The 23,502-nt window shown below is 41.9% G+C and overlaps 1 protein-coding gene across 6 annotated transcripts in view; it reads right to left on the bottom strand.

Annotated features, from left to right (window-relative positions):
• OSBPL3 (oxysterol binding protein like 3) overlaps window positions 1-23,502 on the bottom strand; it is a 200,163-nt gene that overhangs the window by 10,625 nt on the left and 166,036 nt on the right. For all 6 annotated transcript variants that reach the window (XM_074379625.1, XM_003935139.4, XM_074379626.1 and 3 more), the window contains 6 exons: window positions 19,214-19,277; window positions 16,101-16,179; window positions 14,562-14,706; window positions 8,867-9,011; window positions 5,562-5,688; window positions 3,098-3,220 (listed from right to left, as the gene is read on the bottom strand). In XM_074379625.1, coding sequence (XP_074235726.1) covers window positions 3,098-3,220; window positions 5,562-5,688; window positions 8,867-9,011; window positions 14,562-14,706; window positions 16,101-16,179; window positions 19,214-19,277 — 683 coding nt within the window. The remainder of the gene's footprint in view (window positions 1-3,097; window positions 3,221-5,561; window positions 5,689-8,866; window positions 9,012-14,561; window positions 14,707-16,100; window positions 16,180-19,213; window positions 19,278-23,502) is intronic.

Here is a 23,502-nt window from a genome sequence, read left to right on the forward strand (position 1 = left end):
TTTTTAGTAGAATCAGAGTTTCAACATGTTGGGTAGGCTGGTTTTGAACTCCTAACCTCAGGTGATCCACCGGCCTTGGACTCCCAAAGAGCTGGGATTACAAGCATGAGCCCCCGTGCCTGGCCTATTTTGTTACTCTTGACTTTGACTTCTCAAACTTAGAGTCTGTGAAAAGTGGTGCTTCTGAGAGAAGGAGGATGCGGGGAGAGTCTGTCGGATACAAAACATGACTTGCATGACTGTCAGCACCTTGGGAATGACTGCACAAAAGCTACACATCAACAAGGCTGTGCATAGGAAGTGGTTAACATTACACAAAACAAAACAAAAAGGAATGGAAGCCACAGTCTGGAGAGATTAGTCCTGATTTTCTATTCTTTGAATAGAGAATATATGACATAGACCAAAATTCAAAGAGTACAAAAGGATATACTGCTTCAAGTTTTCCTCTTCCCCATCTCTCCTGGACTCCTGATTCTTCTCCTCAGAGGTAGGGATGTTGTCAGCTTCATTCTTTCCGGGAAATTCCGTATGTGTGTGTGTCCATGTGTGCAGGAACACACATACTCAATCCCCTCTCATTGTGACATAATATTGTACCGGACACTGTTCTATCCTTCCAGCTTTGACATAATGAAATATATTGGAGATCATTTCCGATTAGTACGATTAGGCAAGGGTCGGCAAACTATGGCCCAAGGGTCAAATCCAGCCTTCTGCCTAGCTCTGAAATACTGTTTTATTGGAACATACACATGCCCATTTGTTTAAATGCTGTTTATGGCTGCTTTCAATGCTGAACAGCTGGGCTGCATAACTGCTACTAAAACCTGAAGGCCCACAAAACCAACAGTATTTATCATTTGTTATTCATAGGAAAAGTTTGGTGACTCCAGCAATAAGGGATTCCTCATTTTCTTTTTATACAGTTGTATGATATTCCATCGTATAGATGGACCACAATTTACCTAACAGGTACCCTCTTAATGGGTACTTAGGTTATTTTTAAAGTGTAGCTCAGCATATGTTATTTTGTATGTATGTGAGTATAGTTACATTAGAGATCTCTGTAATTAGCATGGCTGGGTCAAAAAGTATGTGCATTTGTGATGGTGACTGATATTATTAGCATATGTTTTAGAAGCAAAAGTGGAGAGTGCCTGTTTTCCCACGCTCTCAGGAATATAGGCTTTTTATCACACTTGTTTCCCTGTTCCAGTAATGGGACGTGTTTAAAAATGAGTCAATTTGTGTATCAGACAGTTCACTATTTTAAAATAAAGAGGCTCAATTTGGTCTGAGCTCCAGCTTCCACTCAGAATAGTGATTTTATTGTCGTTCCTCATTAGCTGTTAATGACAACATCCAAGTCCCCATATTCCTCTCCAAAATCTCTTTGCCAGGTGTCTCATTTCAACAGTCCCAAGGAGGACCGCTACTGCTGAACAACTCTCGCTTCTTCTCTGATTTTAAAAAATTTCCCCATTTAATGCTAGCATTATTTTATAGACAGTCAATAAGAAAAAGTGATGGCTGCCCCCGCTGAAGCGGCTTTTCCATCCTTTTCCATTCCAGACAGAATTCCTTCCTGACTGCAATGACAGCATAACCACGTTCTGTATCTTGCATTTAGCCTGTAGAGCGCCGCAGGCTTTGTAAGGTCATCCTTAACGCCTCACGTCGGATCAAGCTGTTGAATCTCCTTAATGAGTCCTTGAGATACTTTAGCTACCTACCATTTTTAATGATCCTAGAAAGTACCGTAATGAACAGTTTTATCATTGTAGGTTTTTCAACTTCTTTAAAAAATGAAACTGGACAATGTATGGGAGAAAAGAACCAACCTACTTACAGGTGTATGTTATGTGCTTACCTATCAACTGATCAGTAAATCAATGGATTAGTCTGTTAATCCATCCGTTTTTCTATTTCTTGCCTTTTTCAAAAAAGCACATAACACTTCCATCTTATTCTTTAAATGTTTAAATGAAGTTTGAAAATTTCAGGATGAAATTTTGGCCAGCTGATTTTCAATCACTAATAACCTGAATTTGTGGAAATGATCCGAAGGCACCTAGTAGAATCTACACCAACTTCAGGGAAAAGAGCAGGATATTGTCAAGACAAACCCTTACTTGTTACTATCTTGATGTTTCGGAATACGTATGGTATTACTGCTGCTGTTACTAGTAACTGAATCCCCCCCGAAGTACTTCTGTCGTCCACCAAAAACAAACACAAACACAAACAAAAAAGCGTCCTAAAACAATGAAGAGGTGATGGCCCTGGAAGCAGGACCTGGGTGGTGGAGCAGAGCAGGAACCTGCTGCTTTCTACATATGCCTATTTAACTTTTTTAAAAGAAGAACAAACAGAAAAACTAAAACCATTTAGGTCCTGGCGTGGTAGTGAGGAGAGTCAGGCCCCAGCCCGGGACATTCCACGGAGTCCTTCAATAGATCCCCTTAGTGCCTTGGGCTTTCGCTTCCACTCAGTTAAAAGAGGAGATAGGGAGGTGAAAGGTGGATCTCTCATACCTTCTTTAAAAATTTCAATCTATCTTAACAAGACCTTCTTGGCAAGTTATTTTAAAAATAACTGTAAATGTTCCGAATGCAAGCCCAGTGTGTATTGGGACTTCTACAATGCAAGAAACAGACTGCTTGGGATTTCCATACTGCTTAACTGTGGAGTGATCCTGAATGATCTCTGTCATAGTGTAAACTGTGCCTATGCAAGTGACCAGCCTTAGCTGTGAATTCAATAAGCTGGCCTGGCGCTGGGACCCAGCTCTGGCAGGCTCCCTGTACTGAGAACCTCCTCTGTAAACTCACTGGTTGAGGCACTGGGAAAGCTCAAAGAATGCAAAAACGCAGGCCCTGTTCCTGCCTGAGGTCAGCAAGACGGAGAGCCTGAAGGGAAGTGCCAGGGAAGTCGGCCCTGGCACAGAGGAGCAGTCTCCCCAGGCAGAAGCAGGAAAAGCAAGGAGAATGCTCTCATCTGGGGAAGGCACAGTATTGTTCACTTTCTGCAAACCAGAAGCATAATGTGTTGGCACCACCTATCAACCAAAAACCTACTCAATCCAGGCACAAACCTGAAAAACCGAGGCTGGTGCTCCACATGATTTTCTTCTAAGACCCGCCGCCTTTCTCTCTGCAGCTGTTCCACCCTCTGCTTCTGTATTTCAGCTTCTTCTAAGTTCCCTTCTTCTAGACACCTGAGGCATTGAGGGTAAAAAAATTAAAGGATATGAATTCAAGAAAACGAAAATAATCATTACTACTCAACTTGCATGTGTCCACGACCGGATATTCAAAAACCTCTCCTATATGTAAGACCCTGCCCCCAACCCTTTAATTAGTATTTTGAAGTAGAGAAGAGATTTTTTGAATTGGCGATATTTACATGATTCAAAAATTCTATCAACGAAAAAGAATTTAAAGCAAAGTCTTCCTTTCTTCCTTGTCTCTAATGCCAGCCACCTTCACCCTCGCACCCGAGGAAACCCAGTTACTAGTTTCCTTTGCATCCTTCTAGAGATTCTTCATGTGTATACCAACAAATACTGATACATATTCTTACCCCTCCCTCCATTTAAAACATAAATGGTAGCATGCTATCTTTCCTTTGATTTCCTGTTTTGCTTTACTTTTAACAATTTATCTTAAAGATCTTTCCATGGATATACACAGACATCTTCATTTTTTAATAGCCACATAATATCCAGTTGTGTGGATGTATCTGAATTTATTTAGACAATTCCCTATGAATAGACATTTGAATCGTTCCCAATTTTTTTTAATGTGACAATTAATGCTGCAATAAATGACCCTGTATATCCATCATACTACATGAGTAAGCAGGAAAAATCTGTAGGAGAAATTTCTAGAAGTGAAATTGCTGGGTGAAAGGGTGAGTGTGTAATTTATATATTACTAAACTGCCCTTTATGGGGATTAGAGCAATTTACATTCCCATCAGCAATATTGAGAGTGCCCTTTTCTCCCATAACCTCAGAGTGTATAAAACTTCTGAATTTTTGCCAATTAGATAGGCTAAAAAATGGGATGTTGACATGACTTTTTAAATTTGCATTTTTCTTATTATGACTAAGGCTGAGCATCTTTTCACATGTTTAAGGGATATCCGCATTTCCCATTTTGTGGACTGTTTATTTTCTCTTTTTCTTTTAAACACAAACTTAAGATAATTTAAGTGAAAACATTCATTACAGAAATTAACAATGCTTACCATTCTTTGAGCACCACATACATTATTAATACATACTGTATATTTCCAGTTAAATCCATCCTTAGGCTCAATTTAAGAAACACAACTGTAATAGATTTTATACAAAAAAAAAAAAAAAACTCCCTAAAAAAGCAGACAAACTGCACAGAACAGTACAAGTATAATGTGTACAGCAAGATAGCTTGAAGCATTCTATGTATGGCTTTCTTTAAAATAAAATTATTAGGGGGATGTGCCTGTTTGGGACATACTGTTAGAGTTGACATATATAAACTGTTTCACATCTTTTTTATGTACTTGCTAACAACAGTGTTCAAGCCCTGCAAAACAAATTTACATCATATGTTCATTTTTTTCTAAGGGGTTGATCTCGCTATTACTAAATTTCTAGAGGCAATTCATGATACAAGTTGCAGATACGGACTTCTCCATTTGTCATTTATCTTCTAACCTTATATAGTTTTATTTATTTTGCCACAAAGAGCTTATGTTTGTTTGTTTTTTGTGGGGACAGAGTCTCACTGCAACACCCAGGCTGGAGTACAATGGCGTGATCTCGGCTCACTGCAACCACTTCCTCCTGGGTTTAAGTGATTCTCGTGCCTCAGTCTCCCACATAGCTGGAACTATAGGCATGTGCCACCAGGCCTGGCTAATTTTTGTATTTTCAGTAGGGATGCAGTTTCACCATACTGGCCAGGCTGGTCTCGAATTCCTGACTTCAAGTGATCCGCCTGCCTGGCCCTCCCAATGTGTTATTTTTAATAAAGTCAAATGTAGCAATCTTTTCTTTCCTTGGGCTTCTAGATTTTGAGCCTTAATTAGAAAGGCCTTAAGAGAGACATTATTATTTCCATTTTCCAGAGTATGAAATTGAGGCTGGGAAAGATTAAAAGACCTATCATGTATCACACAGCTTGTGAGCAGCAACCTAGGATCGGCAGTTAGATCTGAGTGCACTAAAATAGTTTAAATTTGAGGGCTCAGGGCAGCGGGATGCTTTTTACCCTTTCAAATACACACTAAGTTCTTTATTATTACATGTCGTAAAACTCTTCAATATAAACACCTTTTTTGGTGTTTCAGTAGAAATGGGGCTTTATGGATAATAAAGGCCATGCCACACCTGGATCCTCGCTGGGCCCCATCTCCTCCGTGATACAATTGTTTAAAGCGCCCCTACCTCTCAACTCCTGATGGCATTTTCCATCTTTCTCAGGTGCCTCTGGTGGCCTGAAGGTTGTTAATAAGACATTTTGTAAAGGGTTTTAAATCTCTGGAGAGAAAAATCTTTAAAGAATCCTTACCTCTGGTCTGGCCTAAATCGAGTGTCAGTAGGTGGCAATAAGGACTTTGACGATGGATCCATTTCATTTAATTCCAGTGCGAACTGTGTGAAGCCGTAGTATTGCTCGTAGCCTTTCGGCATGGGATCTAAGAAGAAAATAAATCATTTACCCCTAACTTGCATGTCATTTATGTTACATTTTAATTCCTTCACCTTGTTCACCTCGGGCTAGCTACAGTTTTTATCTCTCAGCTCCTCTCCATTTCTGTTAAAATAGTCTGACTAATGAACAGGTGCTGAAAATTTCTCTACAAATTTTCTTCTCTATAATTTTTCTTCTGTCTACAGGGATGTGGCCTTCTATATGTAGTCAGATGGCCAATTTATACAATGCTTTGAAGTTTCGGTAGTGCTTAAACTATGAAAATAATTTTATTTTAAAATAAACATGCTAGACCAAGCATGGTGGCTCATGCCTATAATCCCAGCATTTTGGGAGACTGAGGTGGGTGGATCACCTGAGGTTAGGAGTTCGAGACCAGGCTGGCCAACATGGCAAAACCCTGTCTCTACTAAAAATACAAAAACTAGACAGGCGTGGTAGCAGTTGCCTATAATCAGACTGAGGCAGGAGAATCACTTGAACCTGGGAGGCAGAGGTTGCAGTGAGTCAAGATCGCACCACTGCATTCTAGCCTGGGTGACAACAGTGAACCTCCATCTCAAAAAATAATAATAGTAATAATAATATTAATAATAAATAGGCCAGGCATGGTGGCTCACCTGTACTCTCAGCACTTTGGGAGGCCGAGGTAGGCAGATCACCTGAGATCAGGAATTCGAGACCATCCTGGCTAACATGGTGAAATCCTGTCTCTACTAAAAAAACAAAAAATAGCCAGGCGTGGTAGCAGGTGCCTATAATCCCAGCTACTAGGGAGGCTGAGGCAGGAGAATCACTTGAACCTGGGAGGCAGAGGTTGCAGTGAGCTGAGATCATGCCACTGTACTCCAGCCTGGGCAACAGAGTGAAATTCCATCTCAAAAACAAACAAACAAATAAATGATAATAAAAAACAAACATGCAAATATAAGCTCTGGGTCCATATTTCCTGATTCTCACTCTAGAGAATCTGATTTTATTTAAGTGATGTCAAATTATCCTGACTCTGTTTAGTATCTAGAATGGTGCTGAACACACAGCAAGTAGTTAATCAATGTTATTCTTTTCTTTCGTTCCTGACCTTTTTACCAATTCTTGCCTCCCCGCAATCTTACATCTTTAAAACATTAGGTGCATTGCCCTAACTGGAATTCCAGCGTTTCAAGCTAAACATACCGAAATTTATATCTTGTGTAAATCGAATGTAGACGGAAATCTGCTCATAGCCTAAATGCTTTCCAAGAACTCTTCGGCAGACCACTCTCCCCCGCGCTTTTTTTTCTCAAAAGGGTCTTACTCTGTCACCCAGGTTGGAGTGCAGTGACATGATCTCAGCTCACTGCAACTCTACTTCCAGAGTTCAAGTGAATCTCATGCCTCAGCCTCTCGTGTAGCTGGGACTACAGGAGCTGCATATCACCATGCCTGGCTGATTTTTGTATTTTTAGTAGAGACAAGATTTTGCCATATTGTCCAGGGTGGTCTTGAACTCCTGGCCTTAAGCAATCTGCCCACTTTGCCTCACAAAGTGCTGGGATTACAAGCACGAGCCGCTATGTCTGGCCGGGATCCATTTTTTGAATCTTTAGAAGTCCTCCATGTAACTAGTCTAATTCTCTGTGTATCCTAAGCATAAAAACAGTAGCAAAGTTTCCTATGGATCTTGGTCACTCCCCAGCCACCAGGGAGTGAAGATGGTGCTTCTACTTAAAGATTGGCCAGGGATGCTCACCGCCAACAGAGAGACATAAAGTCAAGGAATAATGACAGGAACAAAAATTTAAACAGCATTGCTTTATCAAGGTAGTACTTTAACACTGAGACAGGATGGTAGTTCTCATCTGTGATGCACATTTTAAGCAAAGGAGAGAGACTGCGCCATTTGCAAAAACTCATGGTGCCTCTGAAGCTAGCAAGGCTTCCACCAGTGCCAATTCCTTCTAGCTTCATGGCAACCTCTACAACGGTGGGAGATGTGGCAGCTACCCATTGAAAGAGCCACTGTTGGTTGCCTACCTGACCATCATTTCTCTTTCCTGCTTGCTAACAGAATACTGATTCTGTTCAAGTGGCATTGTGCCCTTACTGCGGATGAATCTAAGACATCTGAATCTCTCCTGTCTACCCTGTTGCCCATGACTGGTTCATAGATGGGTCTGAACCCACTGCAGGCTGATGTGATATAAAGTTCCATTTGCTGGGGGATCTTAGAAAATATTCCTGAGAAAAAAGAGGCACAGGAGAAAAAAGCTCTTTTGTCCTCTTGTTACATGGTTGGTATGCTGTCACGCACGGGTATGACACCGAATGGTAACAACCATTCTTCATCCATCGGGGACACATCACAGCACACTGTGGGTAGCAGAATGTATCCTCACTGCTGTGTGTGTCCCTGACACAGGTAAGTTGCCTACATCATACCCCTGGGGCCACCAGCTGCCTCACTTACTGTTATGTAATAGCACACAGCCTAATGGTTTAAGCCACAAGTCGAAGGCTTTCTGTTTGGTTTTTACCTGCCTATAGCATCCTAACAGGTCTATCTCAGAACACTGGCTTTACAATATGGCTGTGACTCAGAAACAACATAATTTTCTGACTTAGAAGATGGAATAAAACGTTAAAATGTGGTGGGGACATCCTGATGAAAGCTGGGGTTCCCTAGCTGTTCTGTCCCCATCTGCTCCAAGAGCTCGGCACCCTTCTGGAATCACAGGACTGACGAGGATGGTTTCTGAGGTTAGGTCAGCCTGGGGATAGCTAACTTTTATAGATCTCCTGGCTCACTGCTTTTCCAAGAACATTTCCTCTTTGCCTGTGCTGTAGAATGACTTCTTGCATTTCACTGATATTCTTTCATCGTGCCCAGTACAGTTATGCACGTGGACTGGAAGATTCCCTCGGAGAATGCCCACTGATTAGCAATGCTTGTTCTGGGGTTAAGAACCGGGACCCAGCAGCCCAACAAGGTGTTGCTATAAGTAAGCATGACAAAGAGATGAAGACTGGATGAAGGAAGAGAGCCAGCACCTCTAGCCTAGTTAAAAGCAGAAGAGGCTGGAGACGCTGAACAGACACCGGTCCTGTCCTGTGCGGCTTCTCTGGCCATGCCTGCCCATCCACCCACTCGCAGCCTGGGGTCCACAAACCTAGACACTCACTTGCTCTCCAAACACAAGCAGAAGAAGAGGCGCCGCCGCAGTAGATGCTTTCATGCCATTTCCCAAACAGCCGATGAACCGCTTTTCCGCTCCTGTCAAACACCGTGCCTTCAATCTCATGGGCGTTAGTGCTCCAGTATTTCGCCTAGGATCCAAAGGAGAGTTGTTGGCTTAGTTCTTCAGCATCGGCTTATTACAGATGCTGAGGAAAGAAGGAAAAGCTAGAGAAAGAACTGTACCAGTGGTTCTACACTGCATATTAGTTTGCTAGTTCTGAGTTCTGTTTAATTGACAAAAATTTTATATATTTATTATGTACAACAGAATGTCTTGAAACATGTATACATTGTGGAATGGCTAAATCAAGCTAATTAACATAGGTATTACCTTACATACTTACTTATGATGATAATACTTGCTATTGAGTTCTCTACACATTTTTTATATTGATCTCTTATTGGATGTATAGTTTACAAATATTTTCTACCATTCCGCTGGTTGTTTCTTTACTGTACTGATTGTTTTCATTGCTGTTTAGTTTGATATAATCCCATTTGTTTATGTTTGCTTTTTTGTCTGTGTTTTTGGGGTCATACCCAAAAATAAAACTGTCTCAGCGGCCAGGCATGGTGGCTGATGCCTGTAAGCCCACCAGTTTGGGAGCCGAAGTGGGTAAATTACCTGAGGTCGGGAGTTCAAGACCAGCCTGATCAACACAGAAAAAACCCATCTGTACTAAAAATACAGAATCAGCCAGGCATGGCAGTGCATGCCTGTAATCCCAGCTACTTGGGAGGCTAAGGCAGGAGAAACACTTCAACCCGGGAGGCAGAGGTTGTGATGAGCTGAGATCGCGCCACTGCACTACAGCCTGGGCAACAAGAGCGAAACTCCATCTCAAAAAAAAAAAAAAGAAGGCCAGGCGTGGTGGCTCAAGCCTGTAATCCCAGCACTTGGGGAGGCCGAAGCAGGTGGATCACGAGGTCAAGAGATCGAGACCATTCTGGTCAACGTGGTGAAACCCCGTCTCTACTAAAAATACAAAAAACTAGCTGGGCGTGGTGGCGCGTGCCTGTTATCCCAGCTACTCAGGAGGCTGAGGCAGGAGAATTGCCTGAACCCAGGAGGCGGAGGTTGCGGTGAGCCGAGATCGCGCCATTGCACTCCAGCCTGGGTAACAAGAGCGAAACTCCGTCTCAAAAAAAAAAGAAAAGAAAAGAAAAGAAAAACTCTCAGCAATTTGCAAGTATACAACACGTTGTTATTAACGATAGTCAGCATGTTGTACAATCAATTTCTTGAACTAATTCTTCCCGTCTAACTGAAATTTTGGATCCTTTGGCCAATATTTCCCAATCCTTCCCTTGACCCTCAGCAAACCCACGTTAGCCATCATTCTACCCTCTGCTTCTGTGAGATCAACTCTTAAGATTCCAAATAGAAGACTAGGTGGTATCTATCTTTCTGTGTCTGGCTTATTTCACTTAACATCCTACAGGTTCACCCCTGTGGTTGCAAATGACAGGATTTCCTTCTTTTTAAAGGCCAAACAGTTTTCCACTGTGTTACATGTGCCACATTTTCTTTATTCATTCATCCATTGTTGGATACAGAGGTTGTTTCCCTATCTTGGCCATTATGAATAGTGCTGCAATGAACATGGAGATGCAGGTATCTCTTCAACAAACTGATATCATTTCCTTTGGACATACACACAGTAGTGGGATTGCTAGCTCATAGGGTAATTCCAATTCTAATTTTTTAAGAAATCTCCATTCTGTTTTCTATATTGGCTGTGCTAATTTACATTTCAATGAATGGTGTGTGATTCCTCTTCTCCATATCCTCCTGAACATGTTTTCGGCTTTTTGATAATAGCCATTCTAACAGATATAAGGTGGTATCTCACTGTGCTTTTAATTTGCATTTCCCTGATGATTATTGGTGTTCATCATTTTTTCCTCATGTATCTGTTGTCCACTTGTATGTCTTCTTCTGAGAAATGTCTCTTCAGGTCTTTTGTCCATTTTAAAATTAGATTGTTTTCTTGCTATTAAGTTCCCTATACATTTTTTTGTATTAACCTCTTATCGAATGTATAGCTTACAAATATTTTCTCCCATTCTGTAGGTTGTTTCTTTACTGTATTCATTGTTTAATTTGCTGTTTAGTTTGATATAATCCCATTTGTCTACGTTTGCTTTTGTTATCTGTGCTTTTGCAGTCATATCCAAAAATAATAACTGCCCTGACCAACATTATGAAGCTTTTCCCCTTCTGTTTTTGTTTTAGTAGTTCTACAGTTTCAGGTCTTATTGTAAGTCTTTAGCCCTTTTGGAGTGATTTTTGTATATGGTACGAAGTTCTAATTTCATTCTTCAGCATGTGAATATCCAGGTTCTCCAACACCATTTACTGAAGAGACTGTCGTTTCCCCATTGCGTGTTTTTGGCACCTTTGTCAAAAAACAATCAATTATAAATGCATGGATTTAGTTCTGAGCTCTCTATTCTGTTCCATTGTTCTATATATCTGTTTTTATGCCTGGATTTTGGCTTTAAAAAAAATCATACCTTTGGTTATTGAATAAAAATAAACGGTTAACTATCTGCAGTTTGTAACTCAACTAATATTTGTGTAAGATACATTTTTATTTCTAGCTTTGCTACATGCAATGCAAGAGAAGGCTCAGTTCTTGGCCAGGTGCAGGCCTTACTCCTGTAATCCCAGCACTTTTGAAAATCAAGGTGGGTGGATCACCTGAGGTCAGGAGTTCAAGACCAGCCTGTCCAACATGGTGAAACCCCATCTCTACTAAAAATAAAAAAATAAGCCAGCTGTGGTAGTGGGCACCTGTAATCCCAGCTACTTGGGAGGCTGAGACACAAGAATCACTTGAACCTGGGAGGCGGAGGTTTCAGTGAGCCGAGATCACACCACTGCACTTCTGACTGGGCGAGAGAGTAAGATTCCATCTCAAAAAAAAGGAAAGGAAAAAGAAAAGGTTCAGTCTCCATACATCAGGTGAGTAGTGTGGATATTCTCTCTATGTACTGGTCCTAGTCTGCAAGGCAATCTTGCACTCTATTCGGCTCAGTTCAGCTCAGCTCAGGCCAGCCCAGTGCAGAGGATTTTATATAGTACCACAATGCAGCCAGCAGAGGGAGCTCTAAGTCCCTAGAGTTGATTTTTTTTTTTTCCCCCAATTTACCTGGCTGCCCTAAAAATCTCTATGAAAGAACAGCAAAGGGAAGGCATTTCTCCATAAATCAAAAAACCCTAATACTATTTTCAGCTGAAACAGAATCCATATTTGGAAACCAATAAATTTGAATGGCATGTTCAGGTCAGATTCTGGTTGTTCAGCTTCTCCATTTCAGGGCTGTGGTAAAAATGTAAGGGTGGGAAACTGAAGTGTCTCAGCTGAATTAGAAATTTAAAGTTGAGTTTTCCAGCCATGTAAGAATGAGGGAAAAGCACCCCCCAACACACCAAAAAAAAAAAAAAAAAGACTATTGAGACTCTTTTTTTTTTTTTTTTTTAAAAATACAGGGTCTTACTCTGTTCCCCAGGGTGCAGGGTGGAGTGCAGTGAGGCAATCATAGCTCACTATAATCTCAAGCTTCTGGGCTTAGGTGCTCCTTTGGCCTCAGCCTCTCCAGCAGTTGGGACTTACAGGTGCATGCCACCATGTCTGGCTAATTTTCAGATGTTCTGTAGAGATGAGGTCTTGCCATGTTGCCCAGGCTGGTCCCAAATTCCAGGCCTCAAGTGAGCCTCCTGCCTCAGCCTCTCAAAGTGCTGGGATTACAGTGTCAGCCATGGCACCTGGCTTCTTAAGTATATTCTGAAGCAGGTATCAGATTTTCCCTTAGCGATATCTGCCAACAAACCCAGTGCTGAGAATTTGCTGGAAGCCACCAAGGGACATTGTCAACTTCTACAGGTGAGTGTGGCATTCACTTGCAGCTTCTCTTCCAACACTAGACACGCCCAGGGTTCCTCTCTCATGACTTCAAAACCAATTCTCTTGCTTGTAAGCGGATGAGAAGTAGGTATATGGTAGATACCGGAGTGGAGCACACATCCTGGGGGAAATGTTGAGAGCTATGTGGCTTTCACCTGGGTCACAGGTCACATTTCCCTGCCTCGGGTTGCCTTTTGTTTCTGTTTGCAGAAAACTTAGACAAAGCTTTCGAGGCAGGGTCATTTTTATTTTGTCCCACATTAAGGTCATTATGGGCTTTATGTCTGTCGATAACACAGTTTGAGGATGTAATAAAGATCCCAATCCACCTCTTCCTAATCATTCCCTATAGGTTACAGATGGTGCAGAGAGGAATTGCATGAAGTTCCACGATAAAATCTCATCTCTCTGCTTATTATTTCAATCTCTGTTAAATACAAATATTCCTTGAGGAGGGTAATGTTTTAAAGCTGTTTTAATGATACACAATTTTTAAGAGCAAGAAGGAATCTAGGAAGGAGAGAAAGCAGGGAGGGCTGCCCAGCAAGGCTGTTAAAATGGTTACAATGATAAAGAGACTATTCCATAGTTTTTGCCTCTGGCCAACCTTTCCATTTATTCTCTGAATGTTTATGAGCCTCTGATGTGTGTCAGGCACCATTTCAGGCATCAGGGCTACAGAAGAGAGCAGGATAGACTAGGTTTTGCTCTTCTGGAGTCAGGGATGATGAGAGGGTATGGAGAGCAGAAAATCAGCACACAACGACGAGCAGGCTGACTTCCGATGGTGATAAGCACTCTGGAGAAAATGGGACAGACAGGACAGGGAGTAAAGGACAGGATGGGGCTGGTGATGGAAGGATCTGGGGACAGCGGCCCAAGCAGAAGGAAATGAAGAAAGAGAAAGAAGGCCAGTGTGGCCAGAGGACAGTGGGAAAAAGAGAGGAGGAAAAAATAAGAGAAGCTCAGGTTGGAGAGGAATGAGGTGGCCTGTGCGTACCTGTGTGTATCTGCAAGTGTGCAGGCATGTGCGTGAAAGGGTGGGGATGGGGAGCGCAGCCTGTGCAGGGCCTGGTAGGAAACCATAAGGATGAAGGCTGCACTCCGAGAAAGACGGAAACTTTGGGGGATTTTGCTCAAAGTGGTACAGCATGACTTTTTCTTAAAAAGTTGTGGTAAACCATACGTAATGTAACATTGACCATTTTAACCATTTCTAAGGGTACAATTCAGTGGCATTAAATGCATTCACAGTGCTGTGTAACTATCACCACTATCTATTTCTAGAACGGTTTCATCTTCCCAAACTGAAGTCTGTACCCATTCAACACTACTTTCCCCTTCCTCCTTCCTGGAGCCCCATTCTGCTTTCTTTCTCTGTGGATCTTGCAGAAGCGGAATCATGTAATATTCGTCCTTTTGGGGCTGACTTATTTCACTCAACACAATGCTGTCAAGGTGCATCCACACTGCATCATAGTGATTTATGTTTTAAAAGGGTCTCTCTGGCTGCTGTACTGAGGACAGACCCTACAGAAGTAAGAGGCCAGGAGGGGCCACTGCCCTGGTCTAGGTGACAGAGGTGCAGCTGGGACCAGGGAGCTGCAGCACTGTTTGCCTGCTGACATAAAGGTGAAGGTGAAAAAGCTCTCAAATGCCCTCTGCTCCGGGGCCCTGGCTCTGCCACAGACCTTCCAGTGTCAGAGCTCAGAGAGCCACTGGAGTTACCTTTATAAAATTCACTTTGCAGTAGCAGGAATCATCATTCAGGTTCTTGATGATAATCTCTCCATAGTGCTCAATCCACCTCTGCCCACTTAAGATGTTATGGATGCAAGAAGTCACTTTGTTCCACTCAAAATGATCCCCAAAACTAAAAAGAAGGAAAAAGCAGAAGTACCAATTTCCAGAAGAGCCAGCAGCAAATACAAACACACACTGCTATTCTATAAAAAAAAGTCATGTAATGCATTACCCATCCCTTTATTCACAGAAGCAACACTGGCTGAGTGTCTATACCGGGCTGGGTTTTCCAGGAGCTTCCACTCTCCAAGGAGGCGTGCACGCCACAGAGGATGACAGCATCCAGACTCTGCACTCTGGAGGCTACCAGAGGCTTCATTAGAAACTGGTGGTCTCCTGCAAGAGCCCACTCCCTCCTTTGACAGAGGAGGCAATTCAGAGCGAGAGGGGCTTGTCTAATGTTGCCAAAGTAGGAAAGGGAAGCTTGAGGAAGGGATGAAGGTTTTATATAATTTGCTAAATATACATTGCCTGCATCCTTTATAGTGAGAAAGTATTCAGGTATTAGTTATGGAGTTCAATAATAATTATGCGGAAAATGGTATTACTAGTAAGACCAAATACTTACAAAACATATGCAATGTGCTAAGTACTATTTTAGGTGTTTTATGTATATCATCTGTTTAATCTTCATAACAGCTATAGGAAGTAGGTGGTTTATTATTTTCATTTTCCAGATGGGGAAACTGGTGATCAGAAAGGTGAAGTAACCTGGCCAGGGATTCGCTGTTAGTATGTGCCAGAGTGAGCAGTGAATCTCAGCAGTCCAATTCCAGAGTCCCTGCTCAGAAGCACCTTGCTTTATAAATAAGTATTGATCAACCCTATCAGATCAAGGCCATACCTTTCTTAAAAGGGATTTTGACAGCAAAGCAGCACAATAAGGGAAAAACACTTTTTTAAAAATTGAGACGAGGTCTGACTCCATCACCCAGGCTGTAATGCAGCGGCATGATCACAGCTCACCGCAGCCTCAACCTCCCTGGACTCAACTGATCCTCCCACCTCAGCCTCCTGAGTAGCTGGGACTGGTGCATGCTACCACTATGCCTAATTTTTGTATTTTTTCTAGAGACAGGGTCTTGCCAGTTTGCCATACTGGTCTTAAACTGTGGGCTTAAGCAATCCACCTGCCTTGTGCCTCCCAAAGTGCTGGGATTACAGGTGTGAGCCACCACGCCTAGCCCAAACCACCATTCTTAATCTTGTTAGGAAGAGAAAATGAGTTTTAATAAGTGTTTATTCAGGGCACTTTGCTCTCCAAGAGGCATTTGCATTTGAAAGAGAAACATTTTTAAAAAGTGAGCTTGCCAAAAGGAGGAACATTTAAACCTACTGCCAGACAGATTAAAGAAAAAACAGGCACTCAATGCAATTGGCAAAGGTGGGGGAGGGTGGGCATCCTGTCTTCAAAGCAAAATCTTGGCCCTAAATTTTATAAAGCTCCTTAATCACAGAACTTACGCTGGCAGAGTCACATGGGTTGTGCCAATTGGAACAATTTCCATGGATTTGCCCCAGAATTTGTTTTTCCATCTCACATCTGAAATGAAACATCAAATATTACATTTTTAGCAGGAGAGGTAGGTAGATCAGATCGTTCGTAGGCTAGATAAATGTTCAATCACTATAAAGTAGAACCTCTTCACAATTAAGTCAATTATTGGTTAGGATTACTTTTCATAAAATGTTAAGTACCAAACACATAGGCCCTTGGAGCAGAACCATGGAAACTAAAATAATAAGATAAAGTCCTTCCCATGAATGCGTTAACAGCATGAAAGGCAGAGAGAAGTGAAAACAAGTAGTAAGCATACAGAGAAGTCCAGGCTATAACTTGTTTTATAAGGTAAAATGAAACCAGAGAAGGAGTGATGAATCTGCTTGGAGAAAGCATCAGAAGAGGCTTGTCAGAAAGGGCCATCTAAATGGGGCTTTGAGGAATACACAGGAGTTCACTAGGCAGAGAAAAAGCAATTTAAGATCAAATAAACAGCTTGTCCAAGGCGACAGAAGTATAGGAAAACACAGTGTGCTTCTGTCCTATAGGTCTCAGGTTGTCTTGTCTGGAGAGAAGAGTAGAAAGACTGAAAATAAGACCAGGTGCAGTGACTCACGTCTGTAATCCCAGCACTTTGGGAGGCCAAGGCAGGTGGATCACCTAAGGTCAGGACTTCGACACCAGCCTGGTTGATATGGCAAAGTCCTATCTCTACTAAAAATATAAAAATTAGCTGGGCATTGTGGTGGGCGTCTGTAGTCCCAGCTGCTTGGGAGGCTCAGGCAGAAGAATCACTTGAACCGGAGAGCTGGAGGTTGCAGTGCGCTGAGACCACGCCACAGCACTCCAGCCTGGGTGATGGAGTGACACTCTGTCTCAAAAAAAAAAAAAAAAAAAAAAAAAAAAGACTAAAAACGAAAAACAGTGGGCTCTCCAAGCCTGGCTAAGAAGTCTGGTTTGTGTGCACTGAGTGGAAATAATCAGGCCTCTGATGGGATTAGACGTGGACCTTACAAAGGCAATTGGAAGCCATATGGAGAATGGAACAGGAGTAGGAGAGAAGAGAAGCAAGGTGACAAGAGGCTACTGCAATTGCCCAGAGGATAACAAACAGGGTTGAAGGGAACCATGACAACAGACATGGGGAAGTCAGTGAGCCCTGAAATACCAAGGAAGGAGAAATAGGCAGAACACGTGACAAATTAGATACAGATTGAAAAAGGGAGAATTTATAAACAATGTCAGTTTCTCTAACTTGCATGAATGGTGGTGCCAACAGAGAAGCCAGGGAATAAGAAAAGAACAGTGAGAGGGTCCCGTCTGGCTGCTGTACTGAGGGTATACAGACCACGGGGAAGTAAGGGTGGGAGCAGCGGGGACAGTGGGGAGTCCTGGCTGGAGTCCAGGTGAGACAGGTGGGGCTGGGACCAGCAAGCATGGTAGGTCTCATATTGTATAATCTTATTTATATAAAATGCCCAAACAGGCAAATGTATAGGCTGGGAACTGTTGAGAGAAATGGGGCAGGTGGCAGACGGGGAGGGTAATATTTGCGAAAGAGGATTCTTTTTGGAGTGATGAAAATGTTCTAAAATTAACTGTGCTGATAACTGCAAAGTTTATTAAATTCACAATTCTGTGAATATAATAAAAACCATCGAATTGTACACTTTGCCTGGGTGAATGATATGGTATGTGAGTTATATGTTCATAAAACTGTTACCAAGAGAAAAAAAAGACAGCTGGCTGTTTAAAGCAAAAGTAGTAACAATGTACTACGTGGTTTATGATATATATAAGATACATGTCAAAAATAGTAGAGAGGTTGGGAGGGAAAAATGGAAGTATACTTCTGTAAATCTCACTATATGTGAAACTGGCATAATAGTATTTGATGATATTAAAAATATATAACATAAATCCTAAAGTAACAACTTTAACAAGAAACAAAACAGGTAAGAATAGCTAAAAGCTAACAGAGGAGATGAAAGAGAATGATAGAAATTATTTAATACAAAAGGGAGAGAAAGAGGAAAAGGAAAGCAAAGAACAGATGTGACAAATGGAAAAGAAATATCAAGAGGGCAGATTTAAGTCCAACTACACCTACAGTCGCAACAAACGAAACTGGTTTACATGACCTACATAAAAGGCAGAGAAATGTCAGGCTGGGTTACAAAGCAAGATGTGGGATTCCTAGGCCCATGGAAATAGGTGGATTGCTCAGGAAAAGGCTTTTGGGGAAGGATGGCCCAGGAGAAGGATGCTCAGGAAGGGCTGAGAAGGGGAGCATGTAACGTAGGGAGCACACAGATCTTCTTCGAGAAGACCCCACTTGTTAAAAAAATCCAATTTTGAAGAAACAAAGAAGAGGTGCTTATAGCATGAGTTAGATTTAGCAATTAGGAGGCTAGGACCCATATAAGAATATTTACAGAAGGTTTTAGTGAGAGAGCAGTGTGTGTAACGGCAACATGTGATATCACTGGTAGCAGAGAAAAATATTTTTAAAATGTATATGTGCTCAATGTCTAAAAACCTAGGATGCTTGTATTTTTCTTCTATGGAGATAACTAACAAAATTAATCCATTTAGGAAATATCTACAGCCTTATTTATTCTTTAGAAGATTTACCCACCCACCCCCAACTCAAAATATAAATGGAACAAAATTTTAGGAACAATCACCTCAATAATGAAAAGAAGTAAGCAATGTAAAATGCAACTTCAGAAATAAAATTTAAGTTTCACAAAAGCAGAAAATCTCTCTGCTGTCTACACTCTGATAAACAACTGTAAATATTTAGTGTCTCTTGAAATATGTGAGGCATTTCAAATGATTTTTAAATAAGATAAGGTTACAGAATTAAACGGAGATGGCACAGATAAAGATTGAGGATTTTTTAAAAAGGAAAAACTAAGTGAGAGATGAGAAACAAAGCAAGTGGGGCGGATCCTTCTAACCAGACCCAAATCCAGGGACCACTTTTGATCTTAGTAAGAACTGATAGCAACTCTTAAATAAATCAGTAACATATTACATAGTATCATGGAAGTCAAACATATTAGCACATTACCTTGCCAGAAAACAAAATTTCCAGACTCAGCGTGACACGCAGAGATAGGCGGATGGTGGCTGACCTGATGGAAACAAAGGCCAAAAAAACAAAAATGAACGATTTTTTGTGTCTCATGAAATCTATTGTTTCACCTCTGCACTGAGATGTAACACAGCGTGCGGTGCCGAACCGAAGAAAAAACCTCTTTAGTTTCCCTCAACAAGTCTGTCCTCAAGAGGGCGCTCCTGATACAGTCAGCTCTGACTTGCTCGGGTTGGACAAGGGCGAGGGGAAGGCCCTTGAATGGAAGCCTCCAGAAGCCTCCGTGGGAGGGGGGCCAGGTGGTGTGGCGGCGAGTGATGAGGACAGAAGCGCATTTCGAAAGACATAAAAAGAAAACAGGGACACATGAGGACAGCTCACCCATAAACCATATAATCTGACGCTGGCTACCAAGGTCAACATCTCTATCAGCTGTTCTGAAAGTAGCTGCAGACGTTTTAATTAGGATGTCAAATAGCAAGTATTCTAACATGCAACACAAAAATGCTCTTCCTTGGGCTCAGCAGATTTAACTCTTGAAAACTCTGAATCATAAAGTCCAGCCTCTTTCAAATCACCTACAAGAGACCGATGCAAGGTAATTTTTTAAAAAAGAATGTTTCTATTAAAAAACAAAAACAAAAACAAAAACAAAAACAAAACAAACTAAACACACAATTGTTGAGGAAATGTTAGTCAACTGTTAAGAAAATTTTATTTATTTTTTGTCAAGATAAAAACTATCTTGAGCAAATAAGTAATCTCATTCCAGAAAAGAGAATCCCCTGGAGCAGAGACTGCCTTTTGGCAAAAGATCATTACTCATTTTATTCAGTAATGAAGATGCTGAAGAGAAAATGGCTCCTCCGTCTATTTGCTCATTATCTCAATTGCACTCAAGGAATGTTGAGAGGTGTACATGCTGTTATTCTAATTCAGTACTGGTGAAACCCCAGTAACGCTGCCAGGGGTTTTTCCAGAAAGTTCTCTCATGTAGCTGGTTCTTAGCAGAGGTATCTTACATTGAGAGTATCTAGCTCAAATCCTGCACCTCATGAACGAAGAGACGGAAACCAGAAAGATTAAGTGACATTTCCCAAGCCACATCGATCATGGGGGAAGAGGCAGCAGTAAGTCCCAGAAGTTTTGGTTTACCTCATGGGTTTTCAAACTTTCCAAAAAAAGAAAAAGAATGTTGAAGCAACTGCATAGTTTTCAAACCCATCTTATCAAGAACCCAGAATACTGAGCCCTTGCTTGAGATAAACACGTGGGAGGAAGGGAGGGCAGTGGGTGACAAATCCATAGCTGTTCACCTTCCTTGGGACCCTCGCCTGAGGAATATGGTTTGAAACTGCCTCTGTGTGCCAGGCCACGTCCAGCTGCAGGACTGCAGGGATGGGAGGATGCAGTCACACATGCCACACCCTCATGGGATTACAGCCATACCAGTGTGGGCCAAAGAAAGCAACAAAGATGTAGTAAACCATGTCAGTGTCTCTCAGATTACTCAACGAACATAAACACCAGCCGCAATACAAAGCAGGAGACTCAAATTGGCTGCTCTTTGGTTTGCCTTAGTTCCCGTGTGCCTCCTAAGAATGTGGGCCCTTCGCTGTGCCTGTGGATTTTCAAGGGCAATTTTCACTCAAGCACCCACTTAGAAACCTAATCCCATAATGTAACTCTCTGATTTCCTTTGATGTTGTCGTTTTTTTCTTTTTCTTTTTTTTTTTTTTTTCTTTTTGAGACAGGGTCTCCCTTTGCCACCTAGGCTGGATTGCAGTGGCACAATCACAGTGTACTACAGCCTCGACCTCCAGGGCTCAAGTGATTCCCTGGTCTCAGCCTCTCAAGTTGCTGGTACTAATGGTGTATGTACCATGCCTGGCTATTTTTTTTACTTTTTGTAGGGATGGGGTCTTGCTATGTTGCCCAGACTGGTCTTGAACTCCTGGCTTCAAGTGATCTTCCCACCTCAGCCTCCCAAAGTGCTGGGATTACAGGCGTGAGCCACCATATCCAGTTGTCTTTAAAAAAAAAAAAAATCCTACCACTTGGAGATACTTTATATCAAAAAAATCCTACATTCTTCTCCTTTTCTTCACTAGCTGTCTCTCAGTGAAAACAATGGAGCTTAGCTTTCAAACCATGGGATCATATGAAACAAAATCAGGGTGCAGCATCACAGCCCTGTAATCCCAGCTACTTGGGAGGCCGAAACTGAAGGATCCCTTGAGCCCAGGTTCCAGGAGTTCAGGACCAGCCTGGGCAACAGAGTGAGACCCTATCAATAATAATGATAGTAATAATAATAATAATAACAACAACAACCACCACCACCACCACCTTAAATCAGCTCAAGGCAATTCCCACTCCCCACTTCTCCACCCCACCTGGCATGACCCAAGGTAGCGTGGAAGGAGAGCTATGAAATGTTCCTCTTCCTCATAATGTAGACTTATTTTTAAGTGGATTATTATGAAGTAGATTATATTCTTCCCACGAAAACAATGGAGGACGTGGGAAAAGAGTACTACAGCGTTGATGAAGAATTTGGCATCTTTACAGGTGTGGCCGAATGTAAACATTAAAGCCAAACACAGTGTATAAAAACAATACACCTCTTCTGTAATAATTTTAAACACCATAAAACAGGGATAGGCCAGGCGCGGTGGCTCAAGCCTATAATCCCAGCACTCTGGGAGGCCGAGGTGGGTGGATCACGAGGTCAAGAGATCGAGACCATCCTGGTCAACATGGTGAAACCCCGTCTCTACTAAAAAAAATACAAAAAATTAGCTGGGCGTGGTGGCGCGTTCCTGTAATCCCAGCTACTCCGGAGGCTGAGGCAGGAGAATTGCCTGAACCCAGGAGGCGGAGGTTGCGGTGAGCCGAGATCGCGCCATTGCACTCCAGCCTGGGTAACAAGAGCGAAACTCGGTCTCAGAAAAAAAAAAAAAAAAAAAAACAGGGATAAATATACTGTCCATATGAATTATTTAAAAACCCCTACTGTATACACATATCTCCTAAAAACCCAACCTTGTTTTTTTTAAACTATTGTGCTAATGAATGAATGTTTAGCAGACAACGTTTAGATGGGTTCAACACATGTTTTCTGAATAAGTTTCAACCTTTAAATATCAGTAACTTTCCTTTTTTCTTTATGGCTTACAAAGGACTTTGGGAACGGTTTATTTGGTCCACATTGCTTTTAAGAGTCTTACAAAGGCTGATTCCACTGACTCGGCCAACCAAAAAAAGATAACACATGCAAACTGTCCAGGATCCGATGCTGATGTGGATTAGACAGAGACTAAATTTTGATTTTTTAATGAGTGTATGCTCACTTAGTTCTTGCAGCAGCCTTGTATCTTCATTAGCCTTGTTTTATAAATTGGGAAACAGGGGATCTGCCTAGCAGAGAGCTTCCCCTGTGCCACAACATCAATGAGTGATAAAGGGAGCATTCCAAACTTAGGGCATCCTCTTCCAGATCCAGGGCTCTTGTCCCTCCCCAAAGCCAGGACACATCATTAAGGTCCCTTCTGATGGACATTTAGAGAAAAATCCTTTTGAATTTGACCTTTCCAACCTGAGTCTCGCATATTGCTTTGCAAAATGAGGTGTGAGGATCCCTCTTGGCTTCACAATGCTCCAATTCTAACATCTGCTGTTAATATCTTCTTCAAATCTTAGCATCAGAGGTGGTGGCAGATGATAGCCAATTTGAAAATATTATACTAAGGCAGGTGTCCCCAAACTTTTTACACGGGGGGGCCAGTTCACTGTCCCTCAGACCGTTGGAGGGCTACCACATACTGTGCTCCTCTCAATGACCACCAATGAAAGAGATGCCCTTTCCTGAAGTGCCGCAGGGGGCCACATAAATGGCCTCAGGGGGCCGCATGCGGCCAGTGGGCCGTAGTTTGGGGACGCCTGTACTAAGGCGTTGATTAACTTGAATGCCCATGGAAGGGGGTAATTCATAGTTAATCACTTAATCTTTATTGATGATAATCTTTCTAAAATCTGCTAGAGTAGTGAATAATGAGTGGAATCTAGCCTGTCTTTATTATTGCAGGATTTTGGTTGAGTCTGTATTCTTCTTACATCTCAACTCAGGTAAAAAGAGCAGTAGATGCATTTGTCTGAATTGACCCAGCCCTGGAAGAGATGCTGTATGTTAATCTGTTGAATAAACCCAATTTAGACTTTTTTTTTGTATTCTTCCCTATCACTTCCTATCCCATCAAAAAAGA

Source organism: Saimiri boliviensis, chromosome 10 (genome assembly GCF_048565385.1).
Source record: "Saimiri boliviensis isolate mSaiBol1 chromosome 10, mSaiBol1.pri, whole genome shotgun sequence".
In the NCBI taxonomy this organism is placed as follows: Eukaryota; Metazoa; Chordata; class Mammalia; order Primates; family Cebidae; genus Saimiri; species Saimiri boliviensis.